This window comes from Hypomesus nipponensis, chromosome 10, assembly GCF_054491055.1.
Source record: "Hypomesus nipponensis isolate SF chromosome 10, ASM5449105v1, whole genome shotgun sequence".
NCBI classification, from domain to species: Eukaryota; Metazoa; Chordata; class Actinopteri; order Osmeriformes; family Osmeridae; genus Hypomesus; species Hypomesus nipponensis.
Window position 1 is genome coordinate 8,660,972 of NC_140370.1, and position 20,670 is coordinate 8,681,641.

Below are 20,670 nucleotides of genomic sequence, written 5' to 3' on the forward strand. Positions count from 1 at the left end.
GACATACAAATCCTTAAAGCCATATAATAGCTGTTTATGAACTATGACAATTTTAATAGTTCATCATCATAATACCCTAGCCTTGTCATGAGAGAAAAAAAAGATGATAATTAAGAAAAAGGAACAAAAAAATTATACAAATGTAAAATACCTGAATGAGATGTATTATAAAATTTAATATTCATAACATCTTCTTTGTAGGCTTATGTGACTTGCTATTAGTGTTATTTGTAATTTGTAGTAATTATGCTTTTCCTTAATAAAAAAAATTAATTAAAAAAACTGACCAAAAAATGTTTAAAAGACGCGGTGTTGTGTGGTTATTTCCCTCAGTGTATTGAGTTGTGGGTTATGTTATACATTCTGTATTGGACAGTTAATTTAAGTGTCACAGGAAAAGAATGGCGAGGGAAAAGAAAACAGAAAAGGGTGAAGGTTGAATTTAAACCCAGGCTATTACAGTACTGCCCCAGCTTTCAGAGCATGCACACTAACCCAGTGAGCTAATAGGGGAGCCCTGCTTTCTTCTGGTTTTCTGACACCCCAACTCTGCAGGTTGTTACAACTAGATAGTTCAATGTCAAATTTAAATGTTGAGTGGAGACTGCTGTTATTCCTGACAGCTCAGTGGTTAAGGTTGTGGGCTACTGAGTGTGGGGTCTTTTGTTCAAATCTGGCTTAAGGATCTTCTAACAGCTAAATTTTTGCTCTTTGACTTATAAATAAAACTTGAATTGAAACTGATAAAAGGTAAATTCCTTTTTGAACTCTTGTGACCGCAGCGCACTCCCCACCTGTCCTGATTCCCTGAGAGGTTACAGGGATCTGGGCCCACAGATGTGTTTGGCACCCAGCTCTGTGCAGGATTTGAACCCAGATCGTTGTGGTTTAGGCTCTTGTTCTCAACCCACTACACTGCAGGGCAGCAGGATGATGGCTCCTCCCACCCACCCACCCACACCCAGCCTGGCCTGGTCTCCTCCACCAGCCAGTACGGACAGCAGACACACCATGTATGGTACGTATACACACACACACACACACACACTAACATACCGCTACCGTCACTGAGGAAAGACTTCCAGTAGACAGTTTAACCATATTTAAAATGATTTCTCTATCCCTCTCTCACTCTTTCCCTCCAAGTGTCTCAAGGCCAATCCCTCAGCAGTACCCCCACTACATCGCCACCCCGGTGTGTTGTAGTTCTTTTTGGGGGATATTGGTGTTGGTACATACGCGGTGATAAAACTACAAATCCCGTGATAAATGCAATACCTGCCCTGCAATACCTATAAGTCTGCTTCTCCTCAGAGTTTGTTAAAGTTTGGTTACGTGTGAAAAAATGGGAAAATGTACTTTCAACAAGACGGCTCAATCACAGCGATTTCCGCTGTTGGTTACCTCCGGTACCCAGCTCCAGGTACGAGGCTCGCTGCAAACTTTGCCAAAAAAAATATTTAATTAGGTTACTAATGTGCCGGTAATATGTAAAAATATACATAATGTACTAGAAAAACTATACATTTATGCTATTTCCATGATTGTAACTGCATGATTGTAACTTTTATACAGTCCATCTTTCCAAGATATTTTGTAAATACTGTATAAGCATGTATGAAAGTTACAATAGTAGATGCATAATGTAATACATTTTGACATATAGAAAACAACCTTCATTCTTTAACTCAACTGTACTTTTTGATTTTCTTGTGGGTAGATTTATTGGATAATTCTTTGTCCAGCTTTTATTTTTCAAGTGACTCATATCGTTCCCTCTTTAATGCAAGTGACCATGTCTTTCAATAATTACACACATTAACAAGATACAATGTTTCTGAGACAATTCTGTAAAATGCATGACACAATGTCAGCAAATGTGCAATACTGACATCCTCTCAGTACTTATTTACACAAACCGTGAGGCTGGCACATGACTACATTATGTTATGCTTGTATAAAATGCTTTACTTTTAAATAATCCTTTATATTTTACAATAAATGATACAACCACATTTTCTAAATGTTAAACAAATGTCATGCCAGTAAAATGTGGACAGGCCTGATACAAAAGATGAATCCTCAAAAACAGTTTACATGTTGAAGATTTCTACCTAGTGGTCAGCTGCAAAAACAAAACAAGACTTTTTATATTAAAAATCATTGAAATATTTATTTGAAAGACTGATGTCAACTCAGATTACATTATTAAAATAAGGATAATTTGCCAATAAAAAAACTGTAGAAAGTGCTTTTAATAATGCTAACATGTTGAATTTGCAACATTCTTAACCATGAAATAAAACCTCCTCTTGATTCCCACAGATTTAAGGTCTCACCAAGCCTTGTGACAGTTTGTTTATTCTTTTAAAGGGTCTCTTTAAAGGTGGTTTATTTTGTTGTTCCTTTTTCAGTCGTTTTCCTGTGACATCAGTTTATGAGCCCTGATTACTTTTTCAATGTAAAAATATTGAGGACAACTTTATATTTACAATTCTGGTGACCATTTCCAACCTGCTATTTCCAAAAACTAGTGATACACGCCCTAGTACATTTGCATACAGTATTCATCATTCACACCAGAGGTGTACGAACACACACACATTTGCTTTTTATCCTTTTAAGATGATGGATGAACTTTGTGCACATAGGACTGTTTATGTCCTTCATTTCATTCAAACAGCGCAATAACTTTTGTCTACAACACCAAACACCATGCAAGTGAAAAGTACTGCATTTCAAAAGTTTTCATTGGTGAATGTCTTCTTTAATATAGATCTATATTTATATATTCATATTTCATATACTTGATGTGATACTACTCACTCAAGATAAGATAATACAATGCTTAATTTTTTATATTAGCAAATATTCAAGAGTAAAACATTCTTAAATGTCTTCACTCTTTTACTTCTTTAGAGAACAAAATAAATTAAATCAGTTTTTGTACATACTTACATGTTGTGAAATCATGTACTGTTTTCTTTCAGTATAATGATATTAACGTAACAGAATTAAAGGTTGATGGCGAACTAACTCCCTTGGAGATGGGAAAAACATGATCAAAAAGGAAATGTTAGCACAGAATTTTAACGTAACAATTGTAAAAATTCAAAAGCAAACACAAAGCAACATATTGTACCTCATCCTAATTTATGGACACATTTTATATAAAAAACAGGCCAGTACTCAGCCACGATTTGTATCATAAAAAAGGTAAACGTAATATACCATTTGCCACAGTTTGTAAATATTATTTTCAAAATACCCCAACCTCTTAGAGGGCATATAAAAAAATGTTAGACTTTCGCAAAACGTAACATGAAAATATATATGTAGCCACACTTACTTTGAAAGCAATAACAAGAATTTGCACTGGACTTGGTTTTTCCACAACCCCATTTATAAAATTCCATCCGAATCTCATACAACACTACACAGTCTCTCGGTCTTGCCAGTTCTTGGCGGTGTTGTCATTCAAATTAGACTTTAACACAGTCCACTTCAGACCAGCAGTCCTTCATCTTATATCTGAATCTTTAACCAGACCAGGGTTCCTTTGCATTGCAGTATGTATGTACACCAAGCCAGGTACTTCAAGACATTGTCTAAGGCCGGGCTACATGTTATAGGCCACGTATATAGGGTCCAGCTGGTCGGCCAAGAAGCCATCCCGTAGGTGCATCCTCTGTTTCTCTCCACGGGAGTTGATGGGGATAACGCCAATGTCCACCACCACCACCACCCCAACGATGAGGTAATGCTCCTCCAGGACCACGTTGGTGACCAGGGGCACCAGGTCCAGGGCCTCCTGCTCCGAGCCATCCAGCTCCACCACCACAACCAGCAGGTTGGTCCATGTGAACACAGCGCTGAAACAACATTGTTTGCACAAATCTCTAACACTTGTGGTGATAAATTGCGCTTTAAGGCATGGCTTAAGAATACAAGAATGCCATTTGCTGTAAAAAAAATTATAATAAGGAACCTGCATTAGGATATTCTCCTATATGAATCATATGTACTTTGTTAGTGGATGAACCGAGCCTGAACCTGTTCAACACGTTCAATCGTAACACAGAAGAGGGAGCCTCACCATTCTGTGATGCTCTTGTGCGTCCTGATGACGGAGGTCTCGATGTCGATGGGGTGGTACCTCATCCCTCTCAGCTCCATGGCCTCGTCCAGCGCCCCCACCACGTACAGGGCGTCGTGCCTCTCTGTGGGCACGTGCACATCAACGTCACGGGAACATCAAACCGGTGGGGCGTTTCCCCTCTCATTGTTTGCTGTCGCGTGGTATAGAGTGAGTACGCATCATCACAGCCCCGCTGCTCTCTCACCTCCGCTGGCGTCGGTCAGCTCGGTCCTCCTGAGGAAGCCCAGGTAGCCGGTGCGGGCCCAGAGGGAATGCGTGTCTCCGAAGCTCAGGCGGGAGTTGAAGTGGTCTGACTGCAGGGCCTCGTCGCCGTACACGGTGAAGTAGCCGCTGGCGTTGTGGCCACTGTGCACCCAGATCTGTGGCAGAGCGGACAGAGAGCGGGTCCACTTAGCTGACCACGTTCATTCGCGAATCAGTTAGCAGAGGGAAAACGTGTTACAAGAGACGGAATTCATGTGAATTCAAAGGACACTGAAGTGCGATCACAGAAGTACTTACCTCACCTTAACCTGTACATTAGACTTTTTTTTACATCTATCCTGTTCACTGTAATAAGGTTATGTTCAGTAAACATGCGTTTAATGGTCCAATTACACAGCCATAGTTCATGTAGAGTGATTAGTTCTGATAGGGGAGACAGACCTCCCCTAGATGCGAGTCCCCCAGTGGTCCCTTGGTCTCCGGGTTGGCAATGATAATTCGAACCCCAGGTAGAATCTGAAACATTAGGAAGCAGGCGATTATTTTCCCTCTCATTATCATCATCTCCATTCCACTCTTTCTCTCTCCATGAGAGGCCATTTCTGTAACTGATTTACAACCCAGGCTTGAGCTGAAGGGACCCACTCCCTCTGCCTCTCTCCATTTCTCTGTCTCTAACCAGGGTATAATGATATCATGTTGTGAACCATAACAGACCCCTGTTATTGTGTCACTGGCAGATTTTGATCTCTGAACCAACTGGAAAAGCTGGAGTACAATTAGCACTTGCTGATATTATCTCAGTTGGGGAGCGAGGCATCGGCTACGATGGAAAACCCACCATTCAAAATACCACTGGTTGATTTTACAGTTTCAACTCTGAGTTGTTCAGTAAAATGATTTGATAAAATAGAGATGTATGTTTAAAAGTAGTTAACAATAGCACCTTTTATTTTACAGTAACTCTAACCCAAATTTACACAAAGATTTACACTTTTTACACGCAAGCATGTCACAGAGGGCTTCAAAGTAAGGGTACTCATTGAGACCAACTTTGTTTTGCTCCTATATTTACCGGTAGTCATAGCAAAAGAGTAAACTCACCTTCCCAGATTCCATGAGAGGTAAACTGTGTGGTGACCCTCTCTCTACCAGTCGAACCCTGTCAAAAAGAGATGGATATAAAGGACTGCAGCGCTAAATTATTGCTCTCAGTTCTGCATTCGACAGCATACTGTCTTCTGTGTCCTTCTACAGCCATTAACCATCATTGTTATATACTAGGAGACCTACGAAAATGGTATGGTCAGGAATGCACAGTATGTAATCACACTCTGAATACACCTGCTGCTATACTTAAATCCAGTGGGGCCCTCAGCATAGGCTTATGATGTGCATTTCTTATGAGATTATATACTTGAATGTAAGATTAGAAATTTGAAATGGGTTGAAGACCTACATTTCAAATCATTTAAATACTTGATGTGCCCCTCATCAACTTTCACTTGCAATGCAAGTCTATGTTCAAACCCAGCTCCCAGCCAGCTGGTAACCTCCAGTTGCCCAGTGTTGTCCCATCTTCTCATTGTTACTGGCCCGCAGTCTGTCTGGACAAAGAATCTAAAGAATCCTTTACTACTGGCCTATTGTTAGGGAGAGAGACACTCTGTCCCTGCGGCTGGCTACTGACAGCATGGGTTAGGCCACCTCTACGACCTGCTGGATCTATTCTGAAACCCAGACACAGCCTTGAGGCTACACACTAGAGCTTTTTCCATCGGAACTATTTTGGTACCGTGAGGAATGTGTCTGACTCCAACTTTTGTAGCTTTTAGGCAAATTCCCCAGGAAATGTTTGTGAGTACGAGGGCTGGCAAGATAATGCACTCCTTTAGGTCAAGCTGTTATGGAAGAACATGTTCTTTGGTTTGAGAGCAATTTTGGCAAGATGATTGTTTCTTCTTCTTGCTTCTGATCACAAAGGCAACTACAGATGTAAAACCAGATCTGGGGCAAGTCCAGATACATATTTGCTAAATGTCTTAGTTGGAAGTAATCTTGTTAGGATCTAGGTATAAAGCCTGGCAGGATAACTATTACTATTTTCAGCAACACTTTACATCAAGGTTACATTCAGTGCCATGTACTCAATGTACAAGGGGGGAATGTCCCTGTACTTAACGTAAGTCGCTCTGGTTAAGAGCGTCTGCTAAAAATAACTAAATGTAATGTAACTACATAGCAATACCCATGGTAACATATGGGTACATAGGAATTCATGTATTTAAATTGTATTGATAAGTGTTAGTGATTAAGGTTAATGTAACCTTAAAGTGTTGTCCTGTCTTCTATACTCATATACTCACACAATCAAATGATATATCATCATGATATACTGCATAATAACAAGAAGAATTGCAATGACATATCAAACGGCTAATGGATGCACATGAGTGGTTTGCAGGGTGTCAGCGTACATACCTGTCGTGCCGTAGTGCTCTCATGTCAACAAACACGGTGGTGGGGTCAGGTCCTGAGGTACCCTGCAGAGGGAACACAGAAAAGGGTTCAGGTCACAGTGGCAGCATGTGTCCTGCCGCTAGCATCACAGATGCTACAAGCTACTACTAGCATGTTAGTGCTCACAGAGAAGCTTCCAGTTCACACCGGGTGCGAATGGAAGCTTGGAGAGCCGGCACTGACATGAGTGAGAGAGGCTCGGCAGCAACATGGAGGTTGCGGGGTGGTGGGAGGAACGAGGAGGAAGCTGGAAGTATTAGAAGAACAATCGAGCGGGGTCCAACTCAGATCCCAACCAAAAGCCAATGGAGATCTGCACCCCAAAAACAACACCAAATAACAGATTGACATGCAAAACTATAAGCCACACAAAAATGTTTTTGGAGGGGGGAGAGGGTATTTGAGAAAAGGTGGGTAAGTGTTACGACCCCCAGTGTGTGGTGTTGTATTTGGTATTTGTGTGTGTTCCCTGCTGTGCTGTTTGTTCCCCATAGGTGGCGCAGAGTGGAACAGAATGACTAGATGAAAAGATGGAGGAAAATGTGAACACGGTGAATGAAGGGAATATAAACAAGTAACACAATACACATCAAAACTGCTGTACTGCATCCCCCCCCCTCCCCACCCCCACCCCCTCAGTGCACCAATGGCAGATGATGTGGCCTTTATTTTTAACAGTGCATTGGACAAAGACAGACGTCAACCCAGTAGATGAAGAACACGGGCACCAACCTGTGTGTGTGTTTGTGAAGGTGTGTGCGTGTCTTCTCTTTTTATTATATATCATTATATTTAGTAAAACAAACAGAAGGAAAAGAGACAGAAAGAGAGAGCACAGAGCAGCCTCCCAAACCAAGGCCAGCTTCCCTCCTCCCTCCATTCACCCCCCTCTTCCTCAGACAGGTTACAGTGCAGCCGTGACTGAGCAGGAATTCAAAGAGCAACAGGGGTAGTAGCAGGGCCCACCACCTCAGACAGACATAGAGCTACACATGCTAGATTGAATCAGCCGCCAATCCTCGATGGAGTGACATAGAGGTACACATGCTAGATTGAAACAGCCCTCCCTCTCCCCTCCTGTGGAGAGAGCTACTAATGCCAGACTGGCTCCACTACCAGATACTGGAACACAAGGCACCAGACAAAACACAGGTCAAACTATGTTAACAGACTTAGTCTACGCAGTTGAAATCCTATACTATTTCCTATATTGCGATAAGGAATAATCTCAGGCTATCACTATACTATAGAACCTTATGTACTGTACTGTATATTTTAATATACATTCATATATAATCTGATTGCGCATCATCACCATACAACCATCAAGTGACTCAATCCAGTGTATGTCTCACTATTCTGAGACTACAAACAAAACAGAACATATGTGTTTGTTTTTTGTGAAAAAAAATCTTGAAGTAGACACGGCACATGCTTTGCTATCGTCCCCACCCTAACCTACCTCTAACCTGCTCTAACAACACCCTGCCCTATGCTGAGGCCAGATGAGGAGGGATGAGGGAAGGTGAAAGTCCTTTACCTGGTCAGCAAGCTTCCCCAGCCTGTGAGGCTATAGCGGCAGCAGAAGAGGAGGAGGATGAGGAGAAGGAAAGGAGAGATTGGGAGAAGAAATGGGGCGGAGACAAAACCAAGTATGAGATATGTAGGTGAGGTTATGCAAAAACCAGAGAAGTAGGAGGGGGAGGGTCAAAAATGTCAAATCTAGAAATAGCAAACCAAAAGCTGAAACGCAGTTTTGTAACCAATATGGGTTATAAATAATTATCTTTAGCCAATAGTGAACGTTAGCAAATTACATTAGTCATTAAGCAATTAGACTTGATAAAAGAATTTGTCATCTTAAAAAATATAAAATGGTTAAAAATACGCAAGATCATGAGTACAGGATCTAAAAGAAAATTTTAAGGAAAGAAATCTATCCATGTTAAAGAGTTAAAGCAAGCATTTTCAACAACTTTATTCTAAAATACAATTTATTTTAGATGCATTCAATTGGCATTATTATTAAACACCTGAATCAGGTTTTAGGAGAGTTTTAAGAATACAACCATAATTAATTATTAATAAATTACTACAAACAAATGTAATCAACGGATTAAAGTAAAACTGCAAATCATAGTTTCAAGCAAATGAATGAGCAGCCCAAAATAAAAGCATGACACAGCATTTTGCAATGCCTAATGAGAGATAAACTCTAAAGAGTGATAAACTGGGCTTTGTATGTAAATATATTCTGTGTGTGTTTGTGTGTGTGTGTGTGTCATATTAAGTTACTAGATATAGTCTATTCTTTCCGTGTTCTCATATTGTTTCCCCTACGTATGCCAAGAGGATTTGGAAAGTAAAGATTATCTCCCATTCTAGCCAGGATTAGCATAAACACAAACTGCAGGACTGAACCCTAATCCAAAACAACCAACTTGACAAGATATCCCATTCAGGGTGTGTAACCCTGACCTTTTTTGGGGTTGAGAAGGTCTCTCAGCACAAAAACAGTCACAGAAAATCCCTACAGTTTGGCACGCACAGATTATCCACCAATTCATTCACCAAAAATGACTACTTATTCAGTATTTCATCTAAAGACAATAAGAAACATGTAATTTATTCCAACATGTACTCTTATCTCTTATCTTAAAAAGAACAGCTGTGCTATAAATGACGCTACAAAACATTTCTCAAAAACCACCTCAGTTTTATATTAGACCAAAACAACGTCACATGTTGCGCACAAGCAAGGCAGGAAGTCCACTGATGAAGATACCAAGTTTCAGAGAAATGAACAGAGAGAGAGAGATAAAAGGACAGTTCTAGAACAGTTTGTTTGGACGTCTTGGCCAGTTGGGCCCCAGGAGGCCTAGCTGCTGCTAACGGATATCCTAATAAAAGGACAGAGGAGGAGTGGAGGAAGAGGAGGAAGAGGAGGAGGGTGTACCGACCTGCAGGCAGATGGCCAGGTTGACTCGGCAGCCGAAGGACGTGCTGACAGCTCTGGGGTGCAGGCCCAGGTCTTTAAAGAGCTTGGAGAAGGACTGGGTGAGTGCTATCCTGGGTCGCTCCTCCGCCACCACCACGCACGTCCTCACCCGCGACAGGTCCAGGCCTCGCGACTACACCAAGGAGGAGCACCACATCCAGAGGATCCAAGTTATTATCAAAGACGCCTTGGAGTGTTCAGAGGCTGGATTGAGATCACCATCTCTAAATACTGACTTTAAACAAATGTTCCTAATATCCTTTACTATAGAGTATAATATACAGTTAGGGTTATATTAAGGGTTATATAAAAATGCTATGTATTGGGACTTTCTGTTTTGATACAGTAGGTGTATTCTGTAATAGACAGGTAGACAGTGTGTTTGCAGTGCTGTAGCAGATTGTCCTGGTTGGTCATGTACTTCCGGGGTGTGTCCGGTGGGCTAAGGTACCTTGAGGGACTCGGTCTGGAGGCCCAGGCCCTTGGTGCAGAGCTCCATGACAGAGTAGGAGCAGAAGGTGTCCCTGACCTTGTACTGGCTGACCGCCAGCAGCCACAAGGCAGGGTTCACCTCCAGCTCTGACGGAGGGATCAGGATGGACTGGTGGCCAGAGTACACACTAGGGAGGAGAGGTGGAGAAACTGAGTACACACTAGGGAGGAGAGGTGGAGAAACAGAGTACACACTAGATAGGACAGATGATCATAGTTAATGAGTTCAAACTATCTGCTTCACATATTCCATCACAAGAGAAATACGTTAGCACAAAATATATCCACATGTAAAAATACCCACTATGAGACTACGTGGAATGCTTTTGAAAGAGGCAAAAAGTCCACCTCACAAACGCTGCCAGCAAGAAAAACAAAATAGACTTGTGACTGTGACTGTGATGTGGACTAATTTCTTCTGATGGGTTCAGGAGCTCTGTTCTTCACAGAGCCGAACGCCGTTTCTTACTGTCTAACCATGCTCTGAAGTGCATGGTAAGCAGTGGGAAGGAGGCTAGGGATAGTTTTGCATTAGGATCAGTCGCTACCTCCAAATCTGAGAGACACGCGCTCGCAAAACATCTTTGTTCTGCTGCTAGGGGACTGGCTCTTGGACAGCACCCCGCTGTGATATTACCATAGGGAGATGTGAGGAGCGGAGCGCTGCCCATGCATGAGCCCACCCCACCAGGGAGACAATTAGACAGGAGGAGGGAGAAAGGGAGGCAGGATGACAGAAGAGAGGGAGGGAGGGAGGGAGGGAGGGAGGGAGGGAGGGAGGGAGGGAGGGAGGGAGGGAGGGAGGGAGGGAGGGAGGGAGGGAGGGAGGGAGGGAGGGAGGGAGGGAGGGAGGGAGGGAGGGAGGGAGGGAGGGAGGGAGGGAGGGAGGGAGGGAGGGAGGGAGGGAGGGAGGTTTTAAGGAACACAGATGGGTGAGGGGAAGACGCAAGACAAGAGAAGAAAGAAAGACAGAAAGCCTAAGAGGAGAACGGAACTGGGGAGCAGTGTAACTCGTAAAGCAGAGCAGATGATGTTGAATCCATAGGACAGTCAACCCTCTCTGCTTCGCTCTCCTTCCCTCTGACTTCCATATCTCACTCCTTCCTCTCCTTTCTCACTCCTTCCTCTCCTTTCTCACTCCTTCCTCTCCTTTCCCCTGAAACTCTCTTTCTCTTTCTCCAGTTTATATGCATGTGATCTTTGTTGAACCTCAGGCTATAAGGTTAACAGTACGTAAACTGTCATAAACATCTGCTAAAGTGTGTGTGTGTGTGTGTGTACAATGCAGTATGTTAACAGCCGCAATGGTCTCTCATACCTGCAAAGGCACCAGAGGACGAAGCCTAGACCACAGTAGGGGTCCAAGCAGATGGCCACCTCGCGGGAGGGGTACAGCTCACACTGCAGCTTGATAGAACGGCAGAAGGCACTAGTAGCGGTGTGGGACATCTACACCAGGAAGTCCAGAGACAGCATACAGGTTAGAGAGCCACAGGTGAAGAAGACAGAGAAATCAGTGCAGCAACCGCTTGTGCTGCGTGTGGATATCAGAGCATTAAGGGATTTATGAATAACAGTCATAACAATAACATCTCCTCTCGCTAAAAGATTACAGCTTGCTAACAAAACTGGCAAATCAAGGAAGCCTTTTCCTACTCAGAGGAACGCGGATAGTAAAATGCTCCTTTCATCGACTGACGAAAGATTAATCTTTGCAACAAGCTGCTTCTTTTCCCCCTCCACTGGATTTGCTAACAGAGTCTAGCTTGGCAGACAATGGCTTTTACATGGAAAGATTAAGTGTGAACAGTGGCTGTCCTTGTATGGGGCTGGGGGCCCTGGCGCCACAGAGAGAAATAAGCTCTCACAGAGGGCACTGTACACTGGAGAGACCGGCCCATTCTGTGTGGAGCTGCCGCAGACACAGAGAGCCAGATCAATAGGGGCTTCAAGGTTTCTCAAATGTCACCTGGGAGTCGACTACCCCTCAGTTCAAAGAGGGGAGATGCGGTTGTCATGTGCAGCGTGAAGATCAGACCAGGGTTGGTTGTGTGTGTGTGTGTGTGTACCTTTACTCCAGCGAGCATCCCTGTCGTGGACACACTGAAATCCAGGTAGGCCAGGGTGTCTGGGTTAGAGGGCTTGTACAACAGAGGGGGCTTCTTCTTTGGCAAATCATCTAGAGGTGAGAGGGGGTAACAATTGAATTACTGTACGATAAAGGACAAACAACTGCTGTGGCCCTTCATCATGTGTGTTGGTATGGTGTGTGTAGAGGGGTACCTGAGTCCAGGTGTGTGTTTCTGGTGTGTGTAGAGGTACTGTAGTACTGTGTGTGTTTAGTGGTGTGTAGTACTGTAGTACTGTGTGTGTTTAGTGGTGTGTGTGTAGTACTGTAGTACTGTGTGTGTTTAGTGGTGTGTAGTACTGTAGTACTGTGTGTGTTTAGTGGTGTGTGTGTAGTACTGTAGTACTGTGTGTGTTTAGTGGTGTGTAGTACTGTAGTACTGTGTGTGTTTAGTGGTGTGTAGTACTGTAGTACTGTGTGTGTTTAGTGGTGTGTAGTACTGTAGTACTGTAGTACTGTGTGTGTTTAGTGGTGTGTAGGAGTACCTGTGTCGAGGACAGGGGGCCAGGAGCGTACATCCACTGCGGCTGAAGCCTCCTTGGACCTCAGCAGTTTGCAGATCACCTGGGAGGTCATCACACATGCTGAGCGGCTCACCTGCGGGTGGGAACACACACACATGCATCCTGATATACAGTACACCTCCTGTGTAAACACACACACACCGTTTTGGAAAGGTTTATTCCACGATATAAAGCTTGTGCCCTCCTATCCTTAAATAAGCATGTACTCCTTACTGGCCTGGCTTCTCCTTCTATGCTCCACGGTGGTGGCATGACCTCCACGTTGAACTACGCACTTCTCCATCCCTACGGTCCTTTGAGCAGTTCTCAAGACATACAGGACCTCTTCAAGCTTCATCTCGACTAACTACCAGTCTAAGGGCACTATAGCGTTAGGCCTTCATCCAAATGTAGCATTTTTCAATTAAGAGATGTAGGATTTGCCAATATCATTTGGGTTTTAGGAGAATTGTTTGGAGGTGTACGGCACATTCCGAATATGCATTTAAATGTTCCCGCAGTTTGTGACACATGGCTTCTTGCTGCAGCTATCTAAAAGCTATATGAGGATATTGTCTTTTTCGGACTGAGGGAAAAACCTGGATTATTTTGTGCATGCAAACGCAGAGTCACTGATGCCATCCATCAGTAGGACTCGTACCTCCACGATCATCTTCACCGTGGGCAGAGTGGTGGCAATGTTCTGGGGGTGTGGAGGGCGCACCGTGATCGGCACACAGCCTGCGTACAGACACCCGTAGAACGCCGCGATCAGGTCGATCCCTGCGTGAAGGACACCCAGGGAGGAGGGAGGGAGGAGAAGAGAGAAAGAAAGAGAGAAAGACAGAGAGACAGAGAAAGAGCCAGAATACATTAGTCATGTGCTTGAATAAAGGTTTCAAACAATCACACCTCGTACACAGGTAGGCCCACACACACACACACACATGCGTGCAGCACACACACGGACAAAAAGGCACACAAAACGGCGAAGCTTAAATATTGAGCGGCTGGTGAGGATTTAATTGAATAGCTCTTTCAGGCAATCAGCCTTGTCAGGAATTTGTCCTGCTTGACTGAGTCTTTTCATTAGGTTCCTAAGGCTCGCTGGCATTGCTCTTTGGTCCTGGTCCAAATATTGATGGAGCTCCACGTTAGAATTCTACCTTTCTTCAAAAAAATTATCGATCAAATCCTTCCAGGCCCCAGTCCCTGTGACCCCTCCCCTGACCCCCTGCCCATGCCTAAATCCATTATGTCTCCAGCCCTCCTGGCCCCAGCCCATGTCCCTGGTCGTCCAGCCTCCTCCCAGCTCTCACCAGGAGGGTAGACAAGTGCAACGTGATCCCCGTCCTGCAGGTGTCCTCGCTCAGCCAGCATGGCAGCTATCTTCTCTGCTCTCTTGTGCAACTGGACGCATGTCAGCGAACTGGCTATCGTTCCCTGTACGGACAAACACAAAACAGAAATAGCTACCAACGAATTGGGGGATTTTTTTTCTGGACACAAAAAAACAACAACAACAAAAATCATCCATCAACCAAATGTATATTTGACAGAGGGTAGCGCACGAAAGCACTTATAAAAAACACTTCTGTCTAAGGTCTTTCTCACAGCTACAACACAAAACAAACAAGAAGCCATATGGGAGTGATCGTTCTACAAACTGCCTTACCCTTGAGTTTAGCAGAGTGTAAAGCACATGCTCTGGAGTGGTCTGTGCTCTCCATTGTAAGACTTCGGAGAGGAAGAGGAACTAAAATATACAAAAGAGGAGAGAAATAAGCATTTGGATTGATGGCCACACATTCTGAATGTACACATATCTCATCCTGTGCTCCTTTCGTACACACAGACAATCATGTGAGGATAGAGAGAATGATATCCTCTACATTCTAACAATTCAGCTAGTGAAAACATCAGTAAACTTAGTAAAGGACACATGTCGACAGCTGTGAAACTAGAAAAGGACACATGTTTGAATGTACCTTCTAGGGTAAAAGATGAGTTCTAAAGATGAGCTCACGCTCAATGTTCATTATATATATTGGACTAGAACTCAAATGAAAGGCTGGGGAACTGATTCCTTTACCTATTACAGAATGAGCGAGAGAGATCTAAAAATTGAAGGAGAAAGGGAAATATGGAAAAAAGGGTCATACATGCATAACAGATTTTCCTCCCAAAGAATGTGAGAGAGTAAAAGAGAAAGAGCGAGTACAATTAGGGAGGAGAGCCAAGCGTTTCTCGTCTTATGAATGTTTCAAGGTTTCACCATCGGAGGCAGGCATGGAGTAAATAGTGGGGAGAATAATTCACTGCAAACTCTGGTTTGTTCTCCAGGGGGACAGTTTGGTGGGATTCGGTGGGGTTCTAGAGCTCGTCTTTTCGGACATGCTATTACAGGGACAAATTGAGCCTGCAAAGTTTGATCCCATCATGGCTGCTTCGGTCGCTAGTGGCTACAGATACTGTTGGAAACCACAGCAGGAGATAATGTGCCAAGCTGCACTGAGCAGGAAGTGCCAACAACTACTACCTTGGCCTGGGTGTTGTTTTGTGAAGGAATGCAGCAGAAGCCACAGCTGTTGACGGGCCTGGTTTAAAAACAGGCCCTCTGGCTATTAAGGACAGATGTTGGGGTGTTGAAACATAGTAATTTGATATTTCCTTTCCAATTATAGAGAACTTAGTCAATGGTAGATTTGGATCGGACGGTCTACTACTACTTTTTCTGTCTGCCCTCACTCATAGGAGCCTATTATTAAATAGTTACTATTACACATATTATGTAAACATTTTCACCCATTCGGTCCACCAAGGACAAAATATGATCACTTTTCCTGCTTACTTGATTTCTGTCAACAGGTCATGGCCACTATAAGAGCAACCGTTATTCTGAATGAAACAGCACCCTGTCAACGCTTCCAAATTTGAGTCAAACACATTCCAAGAATAATTGTCTTGAGGAAATGATCACTCTGAAAGCCTGCTGTATTCCTCCTATCATCGAGGCGGTATATTGTAAAACCGATGTACTGTTAGTGTTTCTGGTCCTCAGGCCTCCCATACATTAGGCCCAACATATGGATGAATGAGTCAAGGGGCCCAGTTTGATCAGGGTGGTGACAGGAGCAAGACAGATATGGCTGAAGCGCGTCGAGATCCACTGTCTCCTCTGAGAATAATCCCTTAAGCTCGGCAGAGTTTGGATCAGCACTAGGCTACGGAGCCTGGGTCCTTTACAAAACTGCAAGTTACATTCTAACACGAAGAGTTTGAGTCCGGTCCAGAACCGTGCTAACTGCTTAGCCCTTACATGGCAGCGCTAAGCACTAGGAGCTAACACAAAGCCTCTTCTGTCTGGCATTGTGCTGTGTCTATGGGACTACAGATTGCAGCATGCAGATAAGTGTAGGCACAGAGGGGAGCCTTATCCATATGTAAGGGCTGCGGGAATCTCATTCAACTGTAAGAAATGTAGCTCAATGGTATACATGGTTGATAACAAAATCCTTATCCTGCACCGTAATATAAGAATACAACCACCTGCACAAGATGAGATGTTTTCATTAACATATTTGTAATATTACTGTGGTAAATAAAATCTCAAGACATTTGATATTGTTAAAATATGCTGGAGCAGCAATCATTGGCTTGACAGTAAAACATTCATGGGCATTGCTTGGCATCAATTAGGTACCAAAAGAAGCGGGCAGAACACAACAGCACAGTGAATGTCAAGAGGAACCTATTCATGCACATTCAAAGCAACACACACGCCTTCCTAAATAAATGACAGACTATAACATAGATATGGCATACTCGGCCTATACTCAAAACGCCCAGTTGAATCAGAACAGAAGCGTTAGTTATATGCTGCTGCCTCAGAAGCTCCTTGATAATAAACACAAAGAGAGAGAGAGAATAGAATCCATTCACACAGAGGGCCTGATTTTCAGATGAAGGAACATGAACAGAGTGTCAATAAGGGTAAGTGATGATGATGACAATGGTCACGATGAAGATGGCTGTGGTGACAATAACGCAACCCAATTGTGATGATGACAGTGTCATCACAATAGGTACAAAAATCAACAGTTGAAGTCAGTTCAGTTGATTATAAGGTAAAAAACAAACAAAGCCATCTAGCTGTGAGGGTGGATTCCCTGAGGCGACTGGATAACACATCAAAACAGTCTGATGCCGTGGACTCCAAACCAACCCAGATAAACACACAGCCAACCGACCGGCTTATCTCCAGGGGAAAGCACCAATCACAAGTCTCCCTGTGCTGTCGTCGCCGCTCTCCCCTGTTCTGTCACTTTGCATTAGAACACAGACTGGCCCCACACAGCCATCTCACTGAGGCATTGATGAGATTTCTCATCATGACAGAAAAAGGAAAATCAATCATTTCAGCCTTACGCTTTCTGACTACCTCTCTCTCTCTCTCTCTCTCTCTCTCTCTCTCTCTCTCTCTATCTATCTCTCCCCTCCTTCTCCGGGACTTACCACGTCCCTTTAACAGTAATTACTTTCCACCCCAGAACCGTGGTGAAAGTAGGGCGAGTGCAGGATCACATCTTCAACCTGACAAACCACATAAACTTCCTTCCTGTTCGATATTGACAATGCAGTCCATTGGCCAGGAGAGCTGTGTTGGGTTTGATTTCCCTCGAGATCAAGATATGAATCGGAAACAAATAGAAGTACAAAGCTTCTACTTGTAGAAGAACTGTACAATACATCTGTGTAGAATCATGATCATCTTGAGTCAGATATGGTCCGACAGTAAGCCCACTGATTGTCCATAGAGTACAAGTGGCTTTGGTGCAAAAAAGCTTTTGGGCAGCTCCCTTAATAGTCTTCACCTGTTACCATGTCCTGAGAATCTGACCCACGTTATACAAGAAGTAATACAAAAAGGAAACTGGATGCCTAGTAGAACCACCAAATCCTGCTGGGAAGTGGAGTCTACAACATCTACAGCAGCCCACCAGAGGAAACCGTGGTACTGAACACACCCTATTATTAGGATCTTAAAACGAAGACAGCCTTTCAGACTTATGTCTCTGAATGGAAATTACCGTAGGGTAGGCTAATGTCCTTGCTACATGCATACTAAATATCTTAATGCAGTCTCGTGATGCTTTTAAAACCTCTGGTCCACAATTAGTCTTGTAAGAAAACATGTCTACTGCTCCAGAAACGTGTTCAGCGTTTAAATTGCCACTTAAGGATGAAGAAAAGTCAAATTTGTTCTCAAACAAAATGTCTGACTGGATCCCAGCTCTATACTATGGTATTGAAGCTGTACAATATACTGTAAGAGGACAGCATGAAATGATGAATGTAATGCAGTAAATCATCTAAGCTTTCAGCGGTATAAACGATGGCAAAGCAACTCAAGAAGGTGAATGAGGTTGAACTGTGGTCGAACTTAAAACGCCCATTTGAAGAGGTCACATGGGAGGGAAGGGTTGGATGGAGGCAGATGGGTCTGGTGAATGTGCGGATGGAGGGTGTGCAGATGAAAACCAGGCCCCGGGAGAGCCGCACACACACCTTCCTTGCCTGGTCATTGTCTTCTATCTGACCCAGGTCCCGACCGCTGGCCTGGGCTATACGCTTCCCTGAGACCAGGTTCCCCACCATCACAGAGGCGGGTCCAATCTCTGTGGACAGGAGCACAGAGGGGTGACTAAGTCAAGCATACACACAATGGCGCATGGAGACACACGCACACACACACGCACACACACAAATCCTGTATCTCTGCTGTATGATATATGTAGGCTCATTGTGAGTGCAGTGAATTCCACCTCTGTAAACCCCAGTAGATTTACGCTGACAGGGTGAATAGAGATTGACCTTGTGTTCGGAGATAAAAACCACCATCGATGGATCGGCCAATCGAGTGGATGGATTCTACTCTTGACAGAGTGTCTCTGAAGTGAGAAACGGCCCCGAGACAGAAACCCGGCCAGTAAATTAGGGTCTATTTGGGAGGCAACACAGTCGTATGTCTTATGTCTAGCACCTCCCTCAGCTGAAAGGCGGGGTTCAGAGCGTGTGTTCTGGGTCCAGGTCTGGTGGTTCTGACCTGGTTGTTTCTGGCGCGGTTTGGGCAGGTTGGTGACGCAGGTGTGGGGGCACATGAGGACGTTGCAGGGGTGCAGTGAGCCCTCCAGGAAGAGCTGCTTGGTCTCAGACAGGTGGATCCCCCCCAGAGGGGTCTTGGGCAGGGTGTTGGACGGCACCAGCGCCAGGCAGTAGACCCCCACCTGGTGAATGCCATCTATAGCCTGGGAAGCCAAGAAGACAGACACAGCCGAATCTTACAGCTTTTGTTTCGAGTCTACAAATCAATAAAGCTTGAATTATTCATCAGTTAAACACAGGAGCAACACTTGAAGATAACAAGATTTTAACAAGATTCATCTACTGCGGAGACATCTGTAATCCGTTTGGGCCGTGTATTCTTTAGTGTTCAAGTTGGTCCGAATGGGATTTGAGAGATAGGACGGAACTAGACGGGCATTTCAGATGCACATGAATTAGGAGGAGATTAAATGAAAGATGATTACGTTTTTAATAGGACTATGAAGCTGCAGACAGTTTTTACAGCAAAACCACAGTCTCCATACTGAGCCCAGAGCTCAGAGACCACATCACTGTAAAAACACGACATAACGACGTGTGACTGTATATGAACGCTTGGGGAGTGCAGAGAGAGAGACTCAGACTCGCTGTCTGCACACATATGGTTTTTGATAGCGCCGCGTCGAGTATATTTTGTACATGAGAAACGCAAGTGTGCGCGTGGCGTACCTGCAGTACTCTGCTCATCCACTGGAAACTGTCCTCTTCAGTGGAGTCGGGCCTCTGCTCGGCCACCACCACTATCCTCTCATCGTGCAGCACCGAGATGGAGAACACCGCTATCCTGGAAACCGCACTCACACACACATACACACACACACACACACACACACACACACACACACACACACACACACACACAGGAAGGAGAGCCACCTTAGTACACAGTATTTGAAAGAGTACATACTTAGTAGTGCTGTTACTACTGTTACTACAGAACTGTTAGTCTTCGCATCCATAACACTGTGCATTGGGCTTTTAATTCAAGCAGCACAGTAAGCATTAGAATTGACAAATCCTACATGGAAGCATTCTTAGCTGAGCATTTGGATACAGCTGCACAATGTCCAAGACATCACTCATCCCTGTCTACCTACAGAATGCAGGGATTCCGCCCCAAAAGGGAAACTGCTCAAACCAGTATGACCTCCACGACCCCCTAGCTCCACCCACCTTCCCCTGTAGACAAACTTCATGGGCTCCACGGCGAGGGCGGTGGCCACAATGTCGTCGGCGTTGTGTCTGCGCCCCCCCACCACCATCAGGCCGTCCATCTTCCCAGCGATGAAGGCCAGCCCCCCGGGGCCCACGAAGCCCAGCAGGCCTGTCCTGGTGAAGGGGTACTCACTGATGGGAGCCCCGGTACTGTTCATGGGGAAGACCTGGGATAACACACACACACACACACACACACACACACACATACACACACACGTACGTACGTACATGCATGCACACCGCACACAAACAAACACATGTGGGTACATGAGAGAGTGCAAAA

At 44.3% G+C, this 20,670-nt stretch overlaps 1 protein-coding gene across 1 annotated transcript in view; it reads right to left on the reverse strand.

Moving 5' to 3' along the window:
- Nucleotides 1–1,721: 1,721 nt before the first annotated feature.
- LOC146271515 (disco-interacting protein 2 homolog C-like) overlaps nucleotides 1,722–20,670 on the reverse strand; it is a 108,469-nt gene continuing 89,520 nt past the window's right edge. Inside the window, exons 20-38 of the mRNA XM_084707240.1 lie at nucleotides 20,343–20,551; nucleotides 19,839–19,953; nucleotides 19,111–19,312; nucleotides 18,573–18,682; nucleotides 14,680–14,760; nucleotides 14,324–14,447; nucleotides 13,666–13,787; nucleotides 12,987–13,098; nucleotides 12,443–12,552; nucleotides 11,692–11,822; nucleotides 10,333–10,501; nucleotides 9,844–10,014; nucleotides 8,424–8,453; nucleotides 6,845–6,906; nucleotides 5,468–5,525; nucleotides 4,805–4,879; nucleotides 4,344–4,518; nucleotides 4,097–4,220; nucleotides 1,722–3,872 (exon numbers count right to left, since the gene is read on the reverse strand). Of these exons, the coding sequence (XP_084563366.1) occupies nucleotides 3,620–3,872; nucleotides 4,097–4,220; nucleotides 4,344–4,518; nucleotides 4,805–4,879; nucleotides 5,468–5,525; nucleotides 6,845–6,906; nucleotides 8,424–8,453; nucleotides 9,844–10,014; nucleotides 10,333–10,501; nucleotides 11,692–11,822; nucleotides 12,443–12,552; nucleotides 12,987–13,098; nucleotides 13,666–13,787; nucleotides 14,324–14,447; nucleotides 14,680–14,760; nucleotides 18,573–18,682; nucleotides 19,111–19,312; nucleotides 19,839–19,953; nucleotides 20,343–20,551 (2,433 nt within the window). The 3' untranslated portion in view covers nucleotides 1,722–3,619. The remainder of the gene's footprint in view (nucleotides 3,873–4,096; nucleotides 4,221–4,343; nucleotides 4,519–4,804; nucleotides 4,880–5,467; nucleotides 5,526–6,844; nucleotides 6,907–8,423; nucleotides 8,454–9,843; nucleotides 10,015–10,332; nucleotides 10,502–11,691; nucleotides 11,823–12,442; nucleotides 12,553–12,986; nucleotides 13,099–13,665; nucleotides 13,788–14,323; nucleotides 14,448–14,679; nucleotides 14,761–18,572; nucleotides 18,683–19,110; nucleotides 19,313–19,838; nucleotides 19,954–20,342; nucleotides 20,552–20,670) is intronic.